General features: G+C 47.2%; 1 protein-coding gene across 1 annotated transcript in view; it reads right to left on the bottom strand.

Moving 5' to 3' along the window:
* GFRA1 (GDNF family receptor alpha 1) overlaps window positions 1-16,735 on the bottom strand; it is a 222,591-nt gene extending 205,856 nt beyond the window's left edge. Inside the window, exons 1-4 of the mRNA XM_036096278.2 lie at window positions 16,635-16,735; window positions 16,034-16,326; window positions 14,912-15,205; window positions 13,611-13,694 (exon numbers count right to left, since the gene is read on the bottom strand). Coding sequence (XP_035952171.1) covers window positions 13,611-13,694; window positions 14,912-15,205; window positions 16,034-16,073 — 418 coding nt within the window. The 5' untranslated portion in view covers window positions 16,074-16,326; window positions 16,635-16,735. The remainder of the gene's footprint in view (window positions 1-13,610; window positions 13,695-14,911; window positions 15,206-16,033; window positions 16,327-16,634) is intronic.
* Between the last annotated feature and the right edge of the window lie 7,167 nt (window positions 16,736-23,902).

The raw sequence follows: 23,902 nt of genomic DNA, 5'->3' as shown, positions 1-23,902 counted from the left end.
TTTAAACATTCTTGAGAATAATAATAATAATAATAATAATAATAATAAAACCCACTAGGTTTTCACCACACTCACATCCATTCAACACAGGGCTAGCATATCCAATGTAAATGTCCCATGCTGGACGAACACCTTTTTTTTCCCCACCAATGTGCCTTGGCTCACCTGGAATCCACTCCCCACATCCCTGCACCACAGTAGTCCTTGCCACCTCCTTCCAGAACTTTCTGTCCTCCATCGAGTTCCCTTCATCTTTCCTTCTCCTCCCCCCCTCCCTCCATGGCACTCCACTCTGCTCTGAACCTTCTTTCAGGTTCTCCACCATTCCCCAGCAGCTAGTACAGCGCCAGGCCCAGGGTAAGGTCTCCAAGAACATGACTCCTGTTATTTTAGAGGAGATAATCCATGTTTTGAACAGAACTGAATCGATGATCTTCATTTCAGGTGTGGTTATCGATGTCTCCTTGTCTTTTTCCTTTTATTGTTTCAGAGCAGAAGAGATCTACATCCACTCAAATAATCTCCTATTCCTGCCTCACGCTAATAAATTGGGAGAGGAGGAAGAAGGGGGTTAGTGTACCCATTAAAATCAGAGACTGGCAGTCACTCAGCCACCATTTACTGAGCACTTCCGAGCACTCTTCCTAAGTGTTACCTCCAATAACCTTATGAATTGGATAATATTATTATGGTCCCCATTTTCAGATACAGGACCTAGAACGGAGGAAGTAACTATTTGCCTGTGGTCCCACAGCTAGTAAGTGCTGGGAACGTGGAAATCAAATCTGGGTGTGCTTAGCCCCCAGACTTTTGCTCTTTACCACTGCTCTCCTGCATTTCATGATTTCCCAGGATCATCAGGACCTCATCTCCTGCCTCTCCCCAGCCCCACCCCAATCTCTGGAATGAACGCAGATGGTTGAGGTGAGTCTTGATGTGGGAACGTGCTGCCCAGCTCTGGGCGCGTTCCTACCCGGAGATCAGCCTGCAGCCAAAAAGGGCAGCACCATCTCTCCCTGCTCCTGCTCCAAAAACAGCTTTAAAACAATGTCGTAAACACAGCGGGGGCTCAAGAAAGGACATAAGAGAGGGTTCAGTCACTTCTTCGGAACCAGCTCTGGGAGCTACAGTCATCACTGGCTGCAGTCCCAGCAGCCCTCCTTCCCCATCCTTCCCTCACCAGGCGCGCCCCAGGGTGAGCGGGCATCTCTTTCAATTAAGACAACTCCCTGCATTTAGAATCTTTGAGTTTTTATTCACTGTCTTGCAAAAGGTTCTGAAGCAAGTTGAGAATCTGGTGCAGAAAACAGCTGAGTGAGACCCAGGACCAGAGAGCCAGAAGAATAAAATGATATGTCGCAAACAAATGAAAAAGCCAGCCCACACGTGGAGTCCTCCAAACAGGGACTATCCATCAAGGCTCCAAAGGGCCACAGGGAGGCTGGACAGGGCCATCCCTCCCAGCCAGGAGGACAGCCTGAGCCACTGTCCCATCCTGAGCCCAGGACAGAGGGCAGCACTGGGGTTGGGACCGGGAGGCTATAGAAGGGCAGGTGGAGACTCATTCCTCTCAGGGGTCCCAGACTGTCCACATTGCCACCGCCCACCAGGACAGGCCCCCTTTCACCGGCCAGGTAACTCAATGTCTAAGGAACAATCTGCAGTGACGTTCTCTCCTACCACGACCATTAAGACCCTTCAGGACCTGGCTCCAGACCACTCTGCGTCCTGCACTCACTCCTGTTGGGACCTGTCTGCTCTGCTGTCATCTGCTCCCCCCCTGCCCCCACCCACCTTCCCAGGACCACCCTGTGAGGCCCAGGCAGTCTCGCTGACTCCTGACTCCTCTGCCCACCTCTGGCATCTAAATGGGGAGCTGTGTGCACTTGGTCCTTGCATTCTGGAGCCTCGTGCCTCTGTCCCCCGCTCAAAGAAGGTAAGACTCCTGAACCTGACTTACACTTGCCCTGAGTCCACTAGGGACTGAGGCTAACAGCACAGTGCTCCTGGCCCCATTTGTTACTTCCCCAAAGGGTACCTCGTGTGATAAGAAGTTACTCATTCTCAGCGGGCCTATGTCATATCTTAGTCTAGAAGCATCCAGAGCCCTGTGCATGTTTTTATGACACAAAACTATACTAAGTCGAACCACATGCAATTTCTGCTTTTCTGCCATGCTGGCCTACAAAAATGGCAATTCCATAGGATTCAGCCTAAAAATGCAGCAATGCTGAGATACATCAGCCATCATCCTTCTCCGGTTCTGCTGAGGCAAAGGCCACCCCTGAGTGTGGCAACCCTGCCTCTCTGCCTGGCTCTCCTTCCACCACTGCTTGTACCTAGGGCTCCAGCCACAGCAAGCGACTTATTTCCAGCACCCTGGACACTCCATGCCTTTGCCCACGCAGTTGCCTCTGCCTAGAATACCACCCCCCAGCCATCCCTCCTTACCAAACTCCTATCCATCCCTCAAAACCCGGCCCCAAGTCACCTTCAGCAAGCCTCCTCTGACCCACAACCCCATCAAGTCAGTTATTCTCTCCTTGAGGCTCTATGTGAGCCTGGTGAAGTTCTGCTCATTCACCTACCACTCTGCATCATTAATTTCTACTGTTTATACTTATCCCTAAACAAAAAAAGAAGGTCCTATTTACCCCTGAATCACCTAGGCTTCACACTAGGCTCATAGTAAGTTCTCAATAAGTATCAGATAAATGAATCTGGCAGAAATGTCATTCCATCACACTGAAATACTGAAAATTGACAGAGGTCATAGAAACTGACCAATTCTTCTCTTTATTCCAAAATAAATATATGCATTATAGATATACACATATATATGAGTGATATATGTATATATATCACTCAGTACAAAATGCATGATAATCCTTCATGCAGTTTGTGCACTTAACTTTCCCAAGACTATCTCTCCTGTTATGTATTTGCAAATGAGTGCTATAGCACGGATTCTGGAGCCAGACTTTCTAGATGAGAATGTGGCTCAACCAACTCTTAGATGTGTGCCCTTTGACAGTTTTCTTATTTGGACCTCAGTTTCCTTATCCATCCAGTGCGGCTAAGACACAATTATTATTAAATAAGGCTGACACAAGGTATTCCATGGAAACACTTAGCTCATTACCTCTCACAGCTGTTGAAGTTATTATGATTTTTATTTCTCTTGAGGTCTCATTGGGATTATGTTTAGAGTTTCAGTCCAGTCACTCCTTTTTTCATTCAAAATGCCACTTGCCACGCTCAAGAGTGCAAGAAAACAGTGGTTCCAATGAGGGCTCTCCAGAATGCACAGATTTCCTGGTATCTTCTTCATCAAGAGTTTATTTGAAACTCATAGTAACAGGGATCAATGAAACATTTCATAAACATGGGCTTTAAGAAACCTGCTGGCCTGTTCCGACAAAGAATGCAATCAATACTTATTTTCATACATTATTAACTGTATACCAAACGATAATGTGCAAAGGGTAATAGAAATAACAGTCGGCATGGTGCTTCTTAGACCATTCAGAGGGACGTAAAGGAAAGGGGTACCAGCATGGTGGAAGACAAATGAATAGCATATTAGGTCACCTTAAAGTGGGACTAAACTATGTATTCCTTTCTTTACCACTGTGTAATGCTATTTATATGACAACATGACAAAAAATGGCCCTAGGCATTCTGCTCTACTTTAGAAGCCTTCCTTCTCACACTGAAATGAAAAAAGATACAATCCAGAAATTGCTTCTTTGGTTAATATTTCTGCAGTTCCGCAGGAATGGTTTTAATAGCGTGCGTGTTCTGGATTTCGGTTGTCAATTAAGAACCCAACAGAATGCAGGGATAAATATTAAAATAACAGATACTGGCTTCTATTTCAACATTAGAAGCCCTTTGTCAAACAGCGTTTTAAGGTGGAAGACAGAGAAAGAAAAACTGGGAATTAAGGAGTGAGACAAAGGCTAGATATCTTCACTTTAAGATCCACATAAAGGATCCCAGCTCTGTGTTTAAGAGCTCGTCACCTAACAGCAGAAAGAGATGCGGGAGCAAAATGCGAATCTGAACTCTTCCACTCATGGGCTGTGTGGCCCTGGGGAAGCTACTCAACCTCTCTGAACCCAGGTCTCCTCCTTGGAAATCAGAGATAATACCTAGCTTTTAGTGTAGTCGGGGACCAAAAGGAAATCATGCCCATGGATAGGCTGGGCAGTGCAGGGCACTCAGCAGGACTCTCCAGGGGTACTCCTCTCCCCACACCTACCTCCCCTTTAAAAAGAGTGCAGGTCCGAAGATTACATAGCTCTGGGACTGACAGGCAGAATCCCTGAGGGAACTGTGGTTTGACCAAAAATAGGCCATTTGACCAAATGATTAAAAGTCTGTCATATGCTAATGCTTGGACGGGGTGGACCTTGGGCCAATTTAGTAGGAGTAAATTGCAATTGATTTTCGAAGAAATTGCTTGTTCTCTTGCCTTTCTTCAGCTGTGTCACAGTCTCTCACACACAGCTGCCTTTGTCACAGCCAGAACCAACTAAAACACATCAAGGAAGATCTTTTTGAGGCAAAATGTTTAATAATACAGATAGCCACTTTCACGCCCGCACTATCAATACACGCAGACATGAACAGGCAGATGTACAAACACATCTATAACTCTGCGTGTGTATATACATGTTTATATGGGTTTTTAGGGGACTTGAATTTAGAAACAATTCTGCACCATGGTTGTACGCTTCTGTAGGCCTGGCAACTCCCTCTGTGGTTGGAGAGCTATCCTGAGTCATTTTTATTTTTTACAACAACCTACTATTTGAATAAAGATCATAAAAGAGCCCAGCCCTGAAACCCCCTCTCCGAAACCCCCTCTCCATACACTCCCCAGCCCTAACTCTGTAAATTCTTGGCTATGAAAAGAAAATGGTTAAAAGATCACAGAAGATAAAAAATCGTAAGAATAAAGGTTAACAATGGCTACTTTCACCCCTAATTTCTGATATGGTGATAGACCCTCTTAGAACATTAATTAGAATGGAAAGAGATGAAAGAAATGCCCAGGGGACATAATAAATTAGCCCCTTATGCAAATCACCCATTCGTTTTCATCACTGACCCAGCTAGCTGAGTCTCTAAATTACGGGAAGTGGTTAGCTTCTTTAACAAAAAATTCCAGATGAAAGATTAATTTTTTTTTTAATCTGAAGGCTGGGAGGGCTTACAACAAAAAATAATTTCTCGCTTTCCCTTGCAGATGACTCTGAAGGGGGCCAAAAAATATGAAAATTAACGTTCTGGCTCCTGGTTCCTGTTGCCAAACAGAGACTTATTAATTAACCCTTGTTCTGAAACAATTCCAAAACAACAATCAGACAACAATCCCCTTAACTAAAGTCAATGGCTGTGGTTCTCACCCTAACTGCATAAAAACCAAGAGTGCCTTCCCAACGGGTGCACAGACCTGAATAGGTGAAGGACAATTTAAAGGAGGTGGGGAAATGCCAGGATGTGGAGAGTTTCGAATATCAATTTAAAAACAAACACACACCTAATTTTACTTGTCATCACTGTCCTGCACAATTTATGTTCTACTGCCCTAGAAATTTATGGAACTCTCAGTTTTCTTATCAGTAGGATAAAGGGATTGGACTAGAATGACCTCCATAAGTCCTACTGCATCTATAACCCAGTGATTTTATTTATCCCTTTGTAAAACAAACAAGGCACTTCTGATCATTTAATTTGTTTAAATATAATCTTCTGACACGCACTGTGTCTACTGAACTCGCTCCTGGCTTCGTTTTTCTCTTTCCTATCTCATTTTCCCCTTGTCCCTATTTTTCCCACTTACTTCTTATTTTGTTTCATCTTCTTCCATGTATCCAAACGAGATGCCTTAAACACATTCTGGTTCAAGTAAGGTGTATATTGAATAAATCATGCTTTATAAGTGTTCTTAATGTGAAAAATATATATACCAAGATCACAAGTTTCTTTGGTATGAAGACAATGTTCGAAAGAAAAACAATAAGTCTGAAAATAATTCAAGATTCAATACGCAGGTCCTTGGAAAAGGAAGGAAAATATGTGAAAGATCATTCTAGTCCACTGCTGTCATTTTATAAAAGGAGTGGCTACCTCTCCTTTTATAGGAAGGGTAGACACTTGCCCAAGGTCTCCTGACTCCCAGACCAGTGCTCCTTGGACCAAACAATCCTGATTTGACACCTTCTTCTGCCAATCAGTACTATATCCCCGAGAACCAAGAAAGGACATCCTTTGGAAAGAATAAGCTTGGACAGCAGAAAAATTAAGAGATGGCAGAAAGAAATACCTCTAAGGACTAAGGAGAAGGAATGAGGACAGACCTACTGGCTATAAATAATTTTGCACCTTGTAACAATCTTCGGTTCATGCAATTACCTGTCACTCATGGATGTTTTATCTCCCCTCTTCTGGTAACAGGACCCATGGTCACGCTATGCAAAAATATTTGATTGTCTCTACCTTCACAGCCTTCCCTGGAACATCCAGGCCTTGGCCGTAAGTATCTTCCCACTGGAGTGACCTGCTGTTTTATCCATGAAACTTCTCGAGGTTGACAGTTAATCTAAGTAACAAAATTTACCTTTGGGACATAGTCAGTGATACAAGAAGACACACATTCCTCAGATCATCACGCAGGTAATCAGAAAGTATGTGTAGCCTATGACTTTATTTTTGTAAAAAAAAAAAAAAGACGTGTGTATATATACACACACACATATATACATATATTCATATATAAAGGAAAAAATTCTGGGAAGTTTCATATCAGCATGTTTACAGTGGTTATCTTTGGGAGGTGTGACTAGGGGTGATTTAAATTTTCCTTTTCCTTTTTTAAACCTATTTGTAATTTCTTATTATTCTACAAAAAAATAAAATAAAATGAGGTGCTGAGGGACTGGAGGGGAGAGAATTCGAACCAAAAGTATGTAAGTGGACATAGCACAGCCTGTGGAGATGGACGCCTCTCCCGGGTTTAAGGCATGCCCTTCTCAGGGAGCAGTAATTCTTCCTGCTAGGAGGGGCGCTGGAGAGCAGATTTATGAGGAGAGGTTGGAAGAATGGGAATCAGTCAAGCTGAGAAGGGAAAGCTGATCACAAGAATCCTTAAGCACAGGAAGAGCCCCCACCCCACGTGATCACCAGCTGCAACACACTCACTCTGACAAAAGAGCGTAAAAACGGGGCCCAAAGGAACAGGGGGATTCAGAGCAGGAATAAGGAAGACCTTCCCCAAAGGGAAGTTCAGACTCAAACGGGGTTATCAAGAGGCAGGACTTTCCTCCAGGGCCTTTAGAGAAAGGCTAGATTTTTCATTTTTGTCCATGGTCGTTTATGAACAGCCTTCCAGAAGGCTCAGGATTGCCATCCTTTCGTTGTTCCATGATCAGGAAATAAGTTTTCTGCTGAAAAGAGTCCTGGTCTTGGAGCCAGGAGCCAGCCAACAGCTAGCGTGGCTGTGACTGAGACTTACTGGGGGCCAAGGATGCTTCGGGGCCTAGTATTTTACATACAGCATCTTCGAATCCACAAGAACCTGTAAAGGAATGACCTTCATTTCGTTTTACATCCAAGGAGCCTGAGGCACACTGAGCTCGAGTGAGGTGCCCAAGACGAAGGGAGTGGCAGGGCTAGGATGCCCACAGGTCGGCAGACCCCAAGCACGTGTTCTCTCCCCGCACTGGCGTGCGCAAAGGCCTGGAGGCGCGAAGCCGCCCAGGGCACTGGTGGGACAGCAGGTGGCTAGCTGGCTTGTTTGGACACAGGGCGGCTAGGGGGAGACGCAAGGTCACTTAGTAGAACAATCTCTGCAAGAAGACTGAAGCCTGACAGTTCTTCTAAGTCACTGGGGTGCTAAGATAAGGCCTGCCAATGAGGAGGCCAGGCTGGATTGGGAGGAACTTGACACGGGGACGCCAGGAAGAAGGTCAATGCAAAGTTCAAGTGAGAGATAAGATGAGTACATTTAGGGAATGGAGAGAGGAGAGCAACTCAGAACACAGCAGGTGGACTTCAGAAGACTTGGTGATGGATCCAGCTGAAGGAATGAGAATGGCACGGGGAGGGGGGGCGGGCAGGAACCCCGAAGCTTATAACTCAGGCAGACAATGCCATATGTAAGACAGAAGGTTCGGGAAGAGAAGGGTGTAAGGAGAGAAGAGGGAGAGATGGTGAGAACCGTTTTGGATGTGCTGGGTTTGAAGTAACTGAGCTACATCCAGGCAGAGTTGGCCAGGACTCAGCTGGAAATGCCGGTTGAGAGCTCAGGAGAGGCTAGAATAGGAGGGAAGGCTCTGAGTCTTCAGTTTAAGTGGGAGCAGCAGTCCCAGGAATGGATGATGTGTCCAGAGAGCACGCAGAACAGAAAGAGGCTAACACTGGCCTCCTCGAAGTCACTGCTGTGTTCTAGCAAAGTCCTCGGGGCTACCCTCAAGCACTGTGGCCCCGGCCAAGACACTTCCTCTCTCTGGGCTTCCCTTCTGTGAAAGCAGAAGGTTAGACTGGATCTCTACAGCCCTTCTCTGATATTCAAGCACCCATGGTTAACGAGGTGACCACTCAGGAACAGGAAGAAGGCTCCAGGCTAAGTATACACCCCGCATAGCAAGCAGGTCCCCCAGCTTTCCAGTGCGAAAAATAGACACATACGTGAGTCCTCTCAATACCCTGTGATTAACAGCTATCGTGAAGGCAAGAACAAAACGCAGCACGAAAGCGTCTTGAGTGGAAGTGCTTGTCTGGGGGAATTCCAGCATGGCCCCAGAGATGAAATTGGGTCTAGGTCTTGGGGAACTAACAGAGACTTCCCCATCAGAGGCAAGAGCATGAGCAAAGGCACAGGAAAGTGAAGACACGTGAAATGCTTGGGGAATGGATTGCTCAGTGAGCCTGAGTGGACGGGGGGTGACGGGCTTAGAGAAGGAAGGCAGGCACAATCTGGCCTGGGGAGGAGTTTACCATATGTCAGGACAGGGAACAAGGAACCAACGGGGATTCTCACCTATTGGGACAACATGATTAGAGGGGTTTTGGAAAGCTGAGTGGAAGGCAAAGGACCACCACATACCCCAGTAGCTGGTATTTACAAACACTTCTCTCTGTGGTCCTGATTTGACAAGACAGCACAGGACCTTATAAGACTCTTCTTCAACATGTAAAATTTTTAAGAAAGCTTTTTTTTTTTCATAGTGACATAAGTATGATGGCATATTACAACGGAAATGCTAAACATGGCTAATTATTCACAGCATTATTCAGAGAAAGGGGCCATACTCCAAAGAGTGCTTAGGGGCATCTCCTACTGAAGCAAACTATTTCCAACTGCGTGGGAACCGATGTCAAGATCCTATGGCTTCCTGGGAAGGTCTAAGCCATTCCTAGGACTTGGCAGGAAATGATGAGAGAGGCAGAGAGTTAGACCTTTATCTTTTACCAAACCAGAGTCAGCATGTTCAAATCCTAATGCCCCTCTTTCCCCACATCCATCTCGCTTCTCGTTTGCAATACCATCGGCTCTGGTTATTTTTGAGAAAGGCCTGGCCTCTCTTGACTCCTCTCTACAAAATCCAACCTCCCAGTCAATACTTTTAAACCCTGGAGCCCTCTTTTTTTCTCTCGTTGCCATAGAGGTGCTTATATCCCCTTCTGATCCTCCATCCTCAGACTCTTCTTGGCACCCACTGTATTTTCAAAATTTTTTGCTACTTTGCTCTCCCCCTCCAGAGAGTCCAAAAACATGGCCAACAGGTTCATCTCCCTTTCAAATCACTATTTACTTCTTGCTGCTTCTAGAACTTGCACAGAGAAGAAAAGGCAAGGTTAAAGAGCAGAGGGTCATAGCAGATGTGAAACATACGTGGTGGCTTTGTCCTCTGAGCCTCCATGTGCCCACACAGCTCTGCCCTCTTGGCTCCCAAGACCCTTTTCCGTGTTCTCTCCTCTCCTCCAACATCCTCTTGCACTGGCTCCCTCTTTCCTTTGTACGCTCCCACTCACTGCCTGGTTCTTCCTGTTTGAGACCCCTAAAAACCACAATGGCATCAACCCACAACGAAGGCCCCTCCTCGAGCCCTTAAAAGTGCTTTCAAGGCCAAATGCTTCTACCGATGCATTTCCACAAGGGCTGTGCTCCTGCAATTCCCCAATTCTCACCTGACTCGGCTGTTTGATTTCCTTCCTGCCGCTCAGGCTTCAGAACAGAGATGACAGGTTTGAGACTCTATCTCATTTCTGTTCCCTTCCTTGCTCCTGTCAGGCTACTGACAGCACCTCAATATGGCTTTTTAACTGGTGATCAAGTAAACAATGGCAAAGGAGCCCACAGCTCTGAGGAGTCCAAAGAAAATGGAAACACAAGAACGTCAAACCTGCCTTGTTCAGTGAGACAATTCAGCTCACACTTAATGTATGTGGATAAACATTCACCTCACATTGGGCAAAGAAACCCAAATATGGAAACTCTGATTGCTACCATATCTGTAAAAGACAGAGGCCCTGTTGTCCTGGTTTCCTCAGAGAGATTTTGAAGGCAGGAGAGATGTTCTAGAAACTCAGAATCAAACCACGAAAAGCAACATTTATCATCCTGCTCCTTTGTCCTTCCTTATTCTACAAATGCCAAACTGAATAATATGCATTATTCAATGACTTAAAACCTCTCAAGGTTCCATTTGGCTTCCCTATACCCACTTAGGGAACACCGTCACTGTCAGAGGTCAAAGCTCATTAGTGCTGGAACCTAAATTCAATGCCCTTGAGAGATAAAATGTAGCTCCAGACAAGGCCTTCCTGGCTCTGATTAATTCATTATGACTTCTGGGTTCTCAGCAGGACAGGTCTCACAAAGTCAGGGTCATATTTGCTATGAAAAGAAACCTGGCTGAGAAAGGGACCCAAGAAAATGAATGAGTGAAACTTGGTCCATATGCAGAATTCCCAACATTCATAGAAGATTTTCAGGCAAGCCAGGGGTATCTGAGAATGACCAAGCCATTTTAACTGTAGAATGAATGCAAGGATTGAAAACACAATTGAAGAGCACAGTAAATGGGTTCTGGAGGTGACCTCAATCTTCCCTCAGAATCGTGACCTGTTAAGGACTAAAGATTATTTACTCCCGTGGTCCCATTATACCAAGAAAAGAGAGCACCAGAAAGGGAAAATGAGTCTGTTGCAGTCCTATAGTCCCCAGCAGTTCTGAAACTAAAACCCAAGTAAGCCTTCCTCCTAGCCTGCGTTCTCACTCTCACTGTCCACGGGAAGGCTCATATCCGATCTCCAAGCATCAGCACAAAAACTAAGGAATAAGGTTTCCAGGGGGCAGGCAGCAGGCAAGAGGCACTACCCCTCCAAGCACTAGGAAGGCCAGGTTCGCTCCTGGTACGCCATGGCCACATCCCACCCCAGCTCCTAAAGACCTGCCCCTATGAGAGCTCAGATGAGTCTGTGCATCTTTCCTCCAGTACTTGAGACACTGCCCCAGCTGGACCAAGGGGATGGGGAAGGAGCATTAGCAGGGCTCCGGAGTGGAAATTATCAGCATTATTTGGATAATATATGAATGCCTCTGATACTAAACTTAAACCCTTATATCTTACCCCAAAACACATACACACACACACTTCTCCTCTGAACCAGAAACAGAATAAAGTAGAGAAATGCTTCTCAAGCTTCATGTGTATATGAAGCACCCAGCCCAGGGATCTTCTTAAAACATTAAGTTCTGATTCAGCAGGTCTGGGATGGAGCCTGAAATTCCACACTTCTAACCAACTCCCAGGTGATGTCCATGCCACTGGTCCAAAGACCACACTCTGGGTAACAAGGGGCAGATGTTACAAAAGCTCAGAATCAAACAAATCTGGGTTTAAATTCTGGTTTCGTTAATCATGAGCTTTGTGATCTTGGGCTGGTTTCTTAACTTCACACTGCATCAATTGCTTCATTCCTAAAATCGAAATAATAATACCCAAGATGCACAGGTTATCTAAGTTAATGATAAAAAATTGCTAACACGGGGGCGCCTGGGTGGCTCAGTCAGTTAAGCATCTGATTCTTGATTTCCGCTCAGATGATGATCTCAGGTCGTGAGATTGAGCCCTACACTGAGCTCCATGCTCAGCGCAGAGTCTGCTTGTCTCTCTCCCTCTGATCTCTCTCTCAAATAAATAAATAAATAAAATCTTAAAAAAAGTTCTTAACACAGTGCCTGGAATAAAATAGGGGCTTAATAAATGCCAGTTGCTGGCTGTCTCGAAGATTCACGAGGACAGGGGCGACATCTGTCTGGCTCACCGCCAAAATCCCAATGGCTAGAACGTATTAGGTACTCATTGGATGTCTGTGAGTGAATGAATGTATGTATAATACACCGACACATAATATCAGTATTTACATATACCCTTGATTCTATGGCTTTCTGCAGGAAAACAGAAAATGTTTAGAACACCAGAACACTCTCACCCGTAACAAACCATCACCTCATAAAACTCAACATTCACCCCCATGTACAACCACCAACAAAACATATCATTTGTGATGGCTGTATATACTTGAGAAAATGTCTTAAGTGTAAACAAATAAAGACAGTATCAGTTTGGAATCTGTATGTCATTAAGAGAAATTACTGCCTTGCTCATTATTTATGGGGCTGTCTGAATGCCAGAGTTATGAAAAACTTAATTCTGAAACTAAGTTCACTTCCAAAACAAACGTAGAATCGCAAAGACAGACAAAACAAACCATGGGAAGCGAGACCACTTTTTAAAGGGCCACTGGGGAAGTAAGACATTCTTTGATACACGCACACACTTGCTCAGGACAAATTAAAAATAGAATTGTTGGGGCGCCTGGGTGGCTCAGTCGTTAAGCGTCTGCCTTCGGCTCAGGTCATGATCCCAGGGTCCTGGGATCGAGCCCCGCATCGGGCTCCCTGCTCTGCCAGGAGCCTGCTTCTCCCTCTCCCACTCCGCCTGCTTGTGTTCCCTCTCTAGCTGTCTCTCTCTCTCTCTGTCAAATAAATAAAATAAAATCTTTAAAAAAAATAAAAATATAAATATAAATAGAATTGTTAACAAATGGTAGAGTTGAAGCTTTTAAATCAAAGGCAGACAAGTGAGTCCATCTGAAACTCTTCAACAATCTAAGATTATCTTCAGAAGTCTCATAAAGTACGAGGCATCACTGACAGGGATCCCATTTGCAGGGAGGCGCTGTGAATGGTAGGTAGCAAGAAGGGAGTATGATTGCCACCTACAGACAGAAGTCCCTATGCAAGAGCTAGCCAATCATATTTCAATGTGGAAAAAAAAGTTCAACCAAGTCACCTCCCTCCAACCTCTTTCAAATCACTGCACCACATTACTTCATTTAGAATTACTTTCAAGTCATACAATCATCTCTAGGCATTCTGCCTCTTCATTATCATCATCCGATTTCTAATTTCCCAGAAATGCTGTACCATTCAACTATCTACTTAGACGCTCTCTGAGAGCCAAAGAGAATGCAAGCCAATGGATTTCAAGCAGACAAAGGCATCCAAGTAGAAGCATGAATCTGCTTACCTGGTATGAATGGGACCACCCGGAATATATCAGACAATCTGCTGTTAACTGGCTCGTAAGGGGAATCTTCAAGCAGATCATTTCCTAAAAACAACAGAACGGTGGGGCTTAGATCTGGAAAGCGGACATATTTCAGAGAGTTTTTGTTACTGAATCTAAATTCTAACGATGTTATGATTGTGTAACAAAAAGATGCTGAAACTTTCAAAGGTCTCAAATGCATCTATTTGGCCATGGTTATGTTGCATTCCCTCTGCCTTTGTTGTCCTTCCTCTCCCCAGAGTGCCATGAAAACACTGGAGAGCAACCCAGCCTGATCTTGCCAGAAAACTCTCCCACTCTTTGCAAAGGAATGAAATAAGAGAGGAAGGAACCAGTGATGTCACCAGCCCAGCTTACCTCCGGGAGCCAATGGAAGAAAAGTGACCCAAAGGAGGCCCCCATTTCTTTGCCCCTCAATGTAGCACGTGGCCAGAAAGCCGGGATGCTGGTTATGAAACAGCCTCTGAAATAGGTTTTCATTGTAATAGGTTTTGAAGTAGGAGGCAGCTGAGAGGTCAAATCTGTATGTTACAAATGTTTGGTGTCTCCGTGGAGAATGAATGCACTGGATGGCTGTGTTAGATTTACAAACACCAGCCACCTCTGGCACACGAGGACCAAAAAATTCCCACTGGAATGGACGGTTGTGACAAGTGGCCCTTTTTCTCTCAAAGCCACTTCTGTGTTAACCAAGGCTGAACCACACCAGCTGGTTCAAGACTCAGCTAATCTAAGATGACAAATGGCTTTTCTGCCTTTGATCAGGTTTGATGAGGGTAAAGACAGAATAGAGTCTACTGGACCTTTTATTCTTAATTCTTTATCTTATGTCAGAATAGACAGAAGGGAAGAAGAAAGGGGAGAAACTCCGGACAGGATTCAGGACAAGTCTTTGTATTCTTATCCTCTGAAGCTCTCCTTGGAGAGAAGTTTGGAGTTCCTGCCCTGTCCCTTAACGGGCTCCTACTCGGATGCTCTGACCAGGTTTCAGAGAGGTCAGCGGGGCCCGGGGAGGGGGGGTGTCCCCCACCCCCTCATGGGTTTTCCAACAACCAGGCCCCAACAATGCTGCTCGGGAGGCAGCAAACACCAGCTGCCGCTGTCCCTGGGGGCCAATGAAAGGTCCTCATTCTGCAGCTGGGGAGAAGCGAGGAGAGGATGAGGTCAGCGGACCGGCCGAGGGGCCCGCCTGCCTTTGTGGGGTGAGGGGTGGGGGTGGGGGTGGGGTGGGGTGGGGGGCGAGGACGGTCGGCGCGTACCCTGCAGACTCTGGTACATGCTCCAGTAGATGCGCAGGCAGTTCTTCTCCTTCTTCATACCCCGCTTGCAGCGGCAGTTGTAGAGAGACTTCTGCTTGAGGGCCTCCATGGCACTGCGGCACTCGTCCTTGGCCTCCAGGCCCGATGTCAGGCTGAAGTTGGTCTCCTTGCCCGCGACGCACTGCCTCAGCGTGCGGTACTTGGTGCTGCAGCTCTGCTCCTTCAGGCACTGATCGCTGGCTTTCACACAGTCCAGGCGGTCCCCGCCGCTCACCTCGGCCGACAGGAGCAAGTCTGCGGGCGGAGGGGAGGGAGCGTGAGGGCGCCTGGGCAGGGACCCGAAGCCTCCGGCTCGGGCGAGGGCGCGTGCCTGCCCAGGCTTCTGCGGTGCCCTGCGCAGCCAGCGGGCCCGCCCCTCTACGCCGGGGAGTCATTTTCCCGCCCTGGGACCTCCGGCCGCCGGCTCTCCCAGGCTACGCCAGCCTTCGCCCGGCGTGGCTTTGCGGGCTGTTTGCGGTTTGCCCCGGGGCGCGCGCTGCCCCCCGCGCGTGCCCGCCCCGCCGCTCCGGGGCAGCCCGGCCCGCGCAGCTGCTCGGCCTCCGGGAGCCGCTCGCTCGGCCCCGCCCGACGGAAGCCGGGGGCTTTCCGAAGAGGAGGGCGGCTGCCGGCTGGGCGCCGGGCGAGGGGCGGCCGAGCTCTGGTCCGCGGCCCGCCGGGCGGGGAGCGCTCAGACACTATTCGGGGAAAAGTTTTCCCTTCGAAGTTTGCTCTGCCAGTCCAATGCTCGCCCACACCCCACCTGCCCGCTGCGCCTCCGCGAGCTCCCGGGACTCGCAAGGAGCGCTGGTCCCGGGGCTGGAGGGGCTCGGACCTCTTAACTCTCCGCCAGGATAGACCATTAAAAAGAACAGAAAATAAAAACCAAGCACAAAAAGCTGCGGGCAAGTGCCGCGCCATCACCGCCTCCCAAGCCCAGGGTGCTGAGGATTCAAGATCCCCTTCCCCAAAACGAAACTTCGCCCACACCCAGAGCAACCGCGCTGCAATGGGGGGGGGGGGCTGCCCCGAGTACCCCTCGGAAAGACTCGGCAGGTTAGAAAGCTAGCGGCGGCCTCGACTTACCCAGGAGCGGCAGCGCGAAGTACAAGGTCGCCAGGAACATGGTGCCGGCGCGCAGCTGGTCCCCGCCCCCCCAAAATCCGGAGCCGCCGCTGGGTCTCGCCGAGGGAGCTCAGCATACAGCGATCCCCGGACGGCCGCGCTGCTCTGGCCGCCCAAAGTTCAGCTCCATCCAGTGCGAGAGGAAACTCCCGGGTCCGTCCGCCGCCACCGCCGCCGGCGACTCAGCTCCCGGCGGGCGGCTGGCGCGAGGGTGGGAGGCGGTTCCGCTTTTAGGGGTTCAGGTCTGACCCAACCTGGAAGGGAGAGCGCGCTTTGAAATGAGAGCCGAGAGCGCTAGAACCTCCCCCGCCCCTCTGCCCTCCCCTGCTCCCGCCTTGGGGGACTTTCTAGCGCCCGGGGGAGGGCCCACCCACCCCTAACCGGGTCCGGGCGCAGGAAGGGGGCGCCGGGGTGGGGGGGGCATGTACGTGTATTCCGGGGAGCCGCCCGCAAGGGCAGGGTAGGAGCTGGAAAGGTCGGAAGCGAGCTCCCAAAGTCCAAGGGGTGTCTATCGGGTCCAACCCAAGAGGCTGAACGCAAGCAAATAAATAAATAACGTTACTTTCCGAGCGCTGCGAGCGGAGCCAGCAGCTGCCTGGAGTCGAAGCACACGGCGGCGGCAGCTCTTTCTCCAGCCCTGGCGCAGAAAGAGCCCCTTCTCCCTGGAAGTTCGCCGCCCCCTCCTCCAGCCAGCTCGCTCGCTCCGCTGCCGGCCCTCTTCACCCAAACCACCAATCGCTGCCCCCGGTCGCCGTCTCCCCCTCCTCCCCGGGCTCGCCTCCTTTCTGAGGCAGCCGGGCGAGGGGGAACCGACGTCCCGGCTGGAGCCGAAACCCGGCTCGCGCGCCCCTACCCGCGGTGGGTCCTCCGCTCCCTCCCCGGTGTCCGCGCCGCGCACAGGCTCGCCCGGGACTCGGGCTCATCAACGCCACCGCCCGGGGCGAGCGCACCGGCCCGCAGCCCTGGAGCGCCGGGGCAGGTGCAGCCCCTAGCCGCGCGCGCCCCAGGACCCCAAAGTTGAGGGGCGCCTGCAAGAGGGGAGAAGAGGGTGGGGGAGCGGCGATGGGCTCCCAAATCCACCGAACGAGAAAACTCTCCAAATGCCACCAACCTGGACTCAACCGACCGTGTCCAGCTGTGTCGAGGAGCCAGTTTGTTTATTTATTTATTTATTTTGGGGGGTGTCCCCGCCCCTTCCTTCCCTTTCCGGGCTCACTTCTCTGCGCTAGGAAGAAGATGCGGTAATCTTCGAGAGCTCAAAGGGGCTGAGTTGGGCCAGGACGATTTCCGAGCAGAGCCCCCCGGCTCTCGGATGCCGGTTAGGGATATCGGAAGCTGAGCGAGGCTAGCGGGTTTCGAGGCCAGATTTCTTTGCCTGAGGACCCTCGGCCTGCTCCTGCTCCCGCTCCCGCCAGCCCCCTCTGAGGCTCGCACGCACGGACGCCGCAGATGAACACACTCGTCCGCGGTGGGACTCGGCGCCGGACCCCGGACGCGCGCACAGGACACGCAGCGCTATGCAGCCGGCCGCGAGTGCTGCCTGACTCTCTCTCTCTCTCTCTCTCCCTCTCTCTCCTCCTCGCTCTCGCAGACACACACACACTCACTCAGACACAAAAGGGCACAAAGCACAAGGGCTCTTTCTTTCTTCCGTCCTATTGCAATCGAATCAGACCCTTCTTCCGAACACAAAGTTTTTCCCCACGTCACTCGCGCTATGACTCAAGACTTGGCGCGTTAAAGACACACTCAGACCCAGACCCTCGGAGCCGAGATCGCAGGATGTGCCCACGCACCGACCCACGCCAGCGCGCACGCACTCACACATGCACACGCAGTCTCTCTCTCTCTCTCTCTCTCTATCTATCTATCTCTATCTCTATCTCTCTCTCTCTCTCTCTCCTGGAGCTTGGGCAAGGAGACAAAAGCGGAACCCCCGGCCACTGCATTTAAACCGCGCCAGACCTGGCTTTGGGAAATTTATAAGCTAACCTCCATCTTGGCTGTTTCAAGAGTAAATTTTAAAATAATAAATTTAAACGCCCAACACATACACAGCCTTTTGCCCCAATTTCTGGGACCACTCGTTCTCAGCCGTGCTGCTGACCCCCCTACCCCGTCGGGAACACGTAGTCCTCTCCCCGTACACCGGGGGGCGCCCAGGGGAACGAAGCCTACACTGGGTCCTGAGAGGAGTCTATGGAACAGCGGCGGAGGGCGGTGGCGGAGGGCGGTCTGGCCACTCAGGGCTTGGGTTCGGGATCTTTCCTGATACCAAGTTCATCATTCAGGGAAACCGAGTTTGAATCGAGTCTGGGTGAGCTCAGCTGTCAAATCTGCAAACCCATTGCACCAGACAATGGGCTGCGGAGGAGAGAAAAGAAACGCTCCTCTTGATCCAGGTGGGGCTAATTGAAAAGGGCACAGGCTTTGGGTAAAGTTTGAGGCGGGAGAGTTAAGGGCGGGGAGACAAGGAGGAGGAAAGAGGAGGGGGTGGGTAGCTCTCCGTTCAGCTCCACACCAGCCAGGCGCGCCCCTTGGTTGCGGTAGCCATTCAAATGCGTGCTGCGCATTGTTTGTAGGGTCTTCCCGCGCCCAAAACCAAGGGACACCCCTCTGATCTGCACGCCTATCTATGCACGTGTTCCTCAGGGATAGGTATGAGAGGATTAACGCCTTCATGGAGCACCCTCCTCAACACGTGTGTGCACTCTCAGGGTCACACCATACACGGATTTCTTGTTCAGTGTATCAGTTTACACTTGGTTGTTGAGTAAACAAAGCAAACATATGTCACATTTTCGCGACAGATGGTTCAAACCAAGGGATACTTAGTTCTCTTTCTCTAACAGTGGTAACAGTGTAAGTTACTGAGCGGGCTAAGCGGAAATGTAATTGAGTCTTCTAATCAATTTCTTCACCTTAAGTTTATTCTCATATTTTCACACACAAACCAGAGAAATCCCGGGGAGGTGGTTTTAGTAAGAGGAGGGCCCAAAGTGAATTAAGAGTTTATCTGAAAACTGTGTTTCTCCACGGACACCCAAAACATAAAACCCTCTTTTGTCATCCCATTTTATAAGGGGGGGTGAATGTCTCCCTTTGGGAAATTAGTAATTAGAATTCCAGTTCTCAATGGATAGACTAGTTTCCATCATTGCTGACCACATGGGATGATTGGATGACAATAAGGTTTCATTTAAAGATATCACCCACATCTCTTGTAAATGTTCTTTGTTTAGAGATGATTCTATGCTACCCTAATGTTCCACAGACATGGTTTAAACGAAATTTTAACTGGATGAGGGAAGGGTGGAATAAAAATTCCCCAAATGTAAAATATGGGACTTCTTTTAAAATATTTGTAGCTTCAAGAATATTTTTGAACCATTCACTCACAGCAGTCCTCATTAAGTCCTTACTGATGATGAAACAGAGCTTTATTTTCTTTAAAAAATAAACCCCAAGCCACTGTGTGTTGTCCAATACAATAGTCACTAGCCATATGGCTATTTCAATAAAAATTAATTGAAATTAAATGAAAGAAAAATGCATTTTCCTGGTAGCACTAGCCACATTTCAAGTACTCAGCCGCATGGGGCTAGTGGCTACCACATTAGACAGCACAGATACGAGGCATCTCCATCATCACAGAAAGTTCTACTGCACAGTTGGTGTGAAATTAGTTAAGGTGATGTATATCACCTTAGAACAGTAGAATAACACAGGCCTGAAATGAGTGCTTTATAAGGAACAGTAGTAGTAGTTGTTGTTGATGATCATGATGACTTGCTACTCTTTTGAAGAAGGTGAAGAATCCATGAAGACACAGCTCACTGCTGGTGTGTCCTCCACTCCGAATGGAGATTATCAGGCAAAGAAGCCAAAGAAAGGGGAATGGATATGTCAAAAGCTGATCTTCCAAGGAGAGCTGTGTGTAGAAGGATGTGGCCCTTACTCTACCTTAAGACTTCTTGTATAACAAGTTAACAAAAAATTACTTCTTTACAACTATATCCACTAACTTCTAAAGGTGAGACAAGCGCACAGCTGGAAAGTCCTTGGAATATGGAAGCTAGAAATGCATGTGACTTACTGTATTAATATTATCTCTGTTTCCTTGGAGCTTATCTGTTCTCATGTGTACAGGACTGATCTCAGGATGAAAGGTGACATCGAAATATCAAATATTATTAATAATGATAAAGGTTCATGCCATCCCCTGTGACATGTTTTCTCAGAGGGAAATTGGTTTTAATGCTACAAAATTAGGTTCAATCTACCCATAAGCATGTGAAATGGGCAATTTTCTTGCATTTTTTTCGTGTAAGTATATTTTCATAAGTTAACAGATGAGTCATGGTGAGAATGACAGTTTTATTCCATGCAGTATTTTGTCTCCTACTCTCATTGCCTTGGCCCTATAGAGTATAATGTAAAACACATTCATTTTGTAAAATTATACTGCTCAAAAATCACTCAAATTTCTCTGACTCAAACTAGTCCATCAAAGTATTTGACATTAGGCAGTTTGACAGACTTACCTCTAGCTACACAAACCACTCACCATTCCCTAAATGTGCCATGTTTTTATTTATTATTATTATTATTATTTGCTGATGCTACACCTTTGACCATGCTGTTCCATCTGCCCAATGTGTGCTTCATCCTGAAATTTTAAGATGCAGCTCAGCTCCAACAGGCCACTAAGGATAGCAAGGACTCCTTCAGCCAGAATCAATAGTTCTCTGTAGTGTATTCCCATGGCACTTGTGGGATTTTTATTACAGCTGTGTGATATGCATTGAAGTTAATTGCTATACCTGTCTCTTCAACTGGAATGTGAGTTCCTTGAAGGCAGGAAGATACTCTATTCTCCTCTTCCTCCTTATTCTTCTTCCTTTTTCTGCATCCCCAGCCTTTAGACTGATGACTGACACATAGTCACCTCCAATAAATGTGTATTGATTGCATGAATAATGAGTGATGTTGTTTCTCATTTTCCTCTGACATAATAATTCTACTGAAAGGTTTATATAAAATCCCTTTACTATAGGAATAATACTAAATATAAGCACTTCATGCAATTACTGGTATTGCTGTTCCAATAATAGTATCAAATATGTATTATTCCTTTGGGGATTTGACATTTACATTTTTTTTAAAACAAAACCCATTATTGTAATAGAATGCTCTTTTTCTGGTTCACTTTAATAGTAACATATTACATATTTCATTTCTGGGAAATGATAGCTCGCCTTAGGTCATATTTTAAGGCATAAAGCCAGAGGCAGAGTAGCGTTCCCACCTGAAGTTCTCTAATCATCTAAAAATGTGCCTCTCTCTGGGAGAGAAGGATTTAGAAGGGCCAGATTACAATTAATCGGCCTGGAGCCTTCATCCTCGAAGGCAAATTTTAAAAAGCCAAATCACCCCCAAAGCGTTAAAAATGCTTTTATAGACACACAAGACCTCGTGCAATCCTTTAGGAAAATGAGAAAATAGTAATCATACAAACTTGGAAGGCTGGCGTAAGGGTCTACATGCTGACACGGATCTCACGTTCTAATACTTCAACATTTGCCCTTTGGCGGCGCAGGAAGAGCCAGGTGCTCTCAGATTTCAGAGACCTCTTCCAGGCTGACTATATTAAGATGTGTCCTTTGCACATTATTTGCACCTGGTAGCTTCTTATTGGCCATCAAGGTGCCTGACCCCTAGGAACCTATCTTAGGAAATCTCTCTGCCTCCTTAGTTTTCAAGCAATTTTCATTTCTTAATACTAATAAGCCAGTGCAAGGATTTTAATGCATTTGTTAGAGAATATTGCATTTCATGAGAGTTGAAGTCATTTGTACTTTGGCCTTCTGCCACAGAATGCATTCAAGGTGTGCAGCCCCAATGAAATAATGTGCCTGTCACGTCTTATTGCTTGAATATATGGCAAAAGATGGCCCATCTTCTGGGGGACTTGCAAGCTTTTCTTAGTGATTGCCAAAGGTGTCAGATTAAAAGCCCTCCTTATCCAGAAAGGATGGGGAAGAAACACCTTTCCTTTCTACCACTCTCCTAATAAGCCCTAAACCCTGTTCCAGAGGGACTGTTCCTTCATAAGGGCAAGAGGGAAGCTTAATCCCCAGCTTTGTCCAGTAATTAGCCTCTCTCTCTCCGGAGACAGCAAACACAGATGCCGATCCAGATGAGCTTTGGGACGTGGAATGAAAACATTGACTCATTTCTTCGGAAGCCTGTTAGCAGCCTATAAGACAGTGAAAACTTCTGATTTCTACGGAGGCTCATTAGGTCTGAAGTGGTGGGATGAGGCCTCTCCCAGCAGTGGTGAAACAGGGAGGTAGCAAAGGCAACCAAAAACCTGGAGGTGAGCAGGTCAGAGGTCCTGGCTGCAGCAGTGAAAGGCTCTGTGGTGCAGCTTGTCCTCGGCAGGCCACTTGCCCAGGCGTCTTTCCGAAAACGCCATGGAAATGCACTGTTTACCCAAACCCAAGCCTCTGGAAGCCCTGGAGTATGAGCCCACTAACACAATTAGCTTGCAGTTAATGGCGATGCCCCCACCAGACCTAATTAAGCCCACGGTGCTTGTGACACAAAGGATTTGGGGCCTGTTTTAAAGCATCTATTGTGACATCATTTAAAAGTCATTTCAAACTCATCCAAAACTGTTGCTCTGAACACAAATGCGGTGTAATGTTCTTTGAGTTGTTGGTTTTTATTTTCCTCGGTCAAAAATCTGACAAAAGTCAGTTGAAACTGTCAAGAAAAAAACATCACAGGAGATGAGGTTTTCCTCAAATTTGAAGTCTATAGGAGGAACGACAAATCTGATATACAGATTAGGACAAAAGTGAATTAGGATAGCCTAGGAGACACTATCATAATGAAAATAGGAGGGTTCCCTTGACACAGTTCATATATTTGAGGCCATGTCAAGGAATTAAAAGGAAATCAGTTTGGTTTGGGTATGAATTATCTGTTCAGCTTAAAAACAGAATGGGATGGATATCTGTGTTTCTGTTTTATCTACATACAACCTGTGTTAAGAGACAAAAAGAATGTCTATTCTCCCACCTCTAGAGGTTCTCTTGGTGAAGTGGACCCTCGAGCCTTCAACATTTTGTCTCAAGTGTCAGTAGAGATTTTGTCTGTACTCTCTCTAAGCTTTCATTGACTACTTGACTGATTCATGGACTGATTGCTTTGGTTGATTTATTTATTTTCCTGTGCCTATCCTGTACCTAGTATGGTGATGTTCACCACAAAGAATGCAAATACATGATCTTGCCTAAGATCAGACCTGAGTGCTTCCATCCAAACGGTAGAAACTCTTAATTGCCCCCTGGGATTCTTCTCTCTTCCTTCCATAGCTGTGCCTTTCGAATCACAGGCCCATTCTCCGTTCATTAGTTACAAACACCTTTATTTTATAAAATATAAACTATAAAAATATGAAAATGCACTATACAGCGTATGAGTAAGTATTGTTTCAAGATGCTTTTAATTTCTCTATATGTATGGCACCTGTATTGGATTGTCATGTAAAATGTCTTTCTTATCATGAGTCATGGTTAAAAACTTTGAAAACTTGGGCGCCTGGGTGGCTCAGTTGGTTAAGCGACTGCCTTCGGCTCAGGTCATGATCCTGAAGTCCCGGGATCGAGTCCCGCATCGGGCTCCCTGCTCAGCAGGGAGTCTGCTTCTCCCTCTGACCCTCCCCCCTCTCATGTGCTCTCTCTCTCTCTCTCATTCTCACTCTCTCAAATAAATAAATAAAATCTTAAAAAAAAAAAAAAAAACTTTGAAAACTACTGCTTC

This window comes from Halichoerus grypus, chromosome 7, assembly GCF_964656455.1.
Source record: "Halichoerus grypus chromosome 7, mHalGry1.hap1.1, whole genome shotgun sequence".
Taxonomy (NCBI): Eukaryota; Metazoa; Chordata; class Mammalia; order Carnivora; family Phocidae; genus Halichoerus; species Halichoerus grypus.
This window is presented reverse-complemented; position numbering and strand designations above follow the sequence as displayed.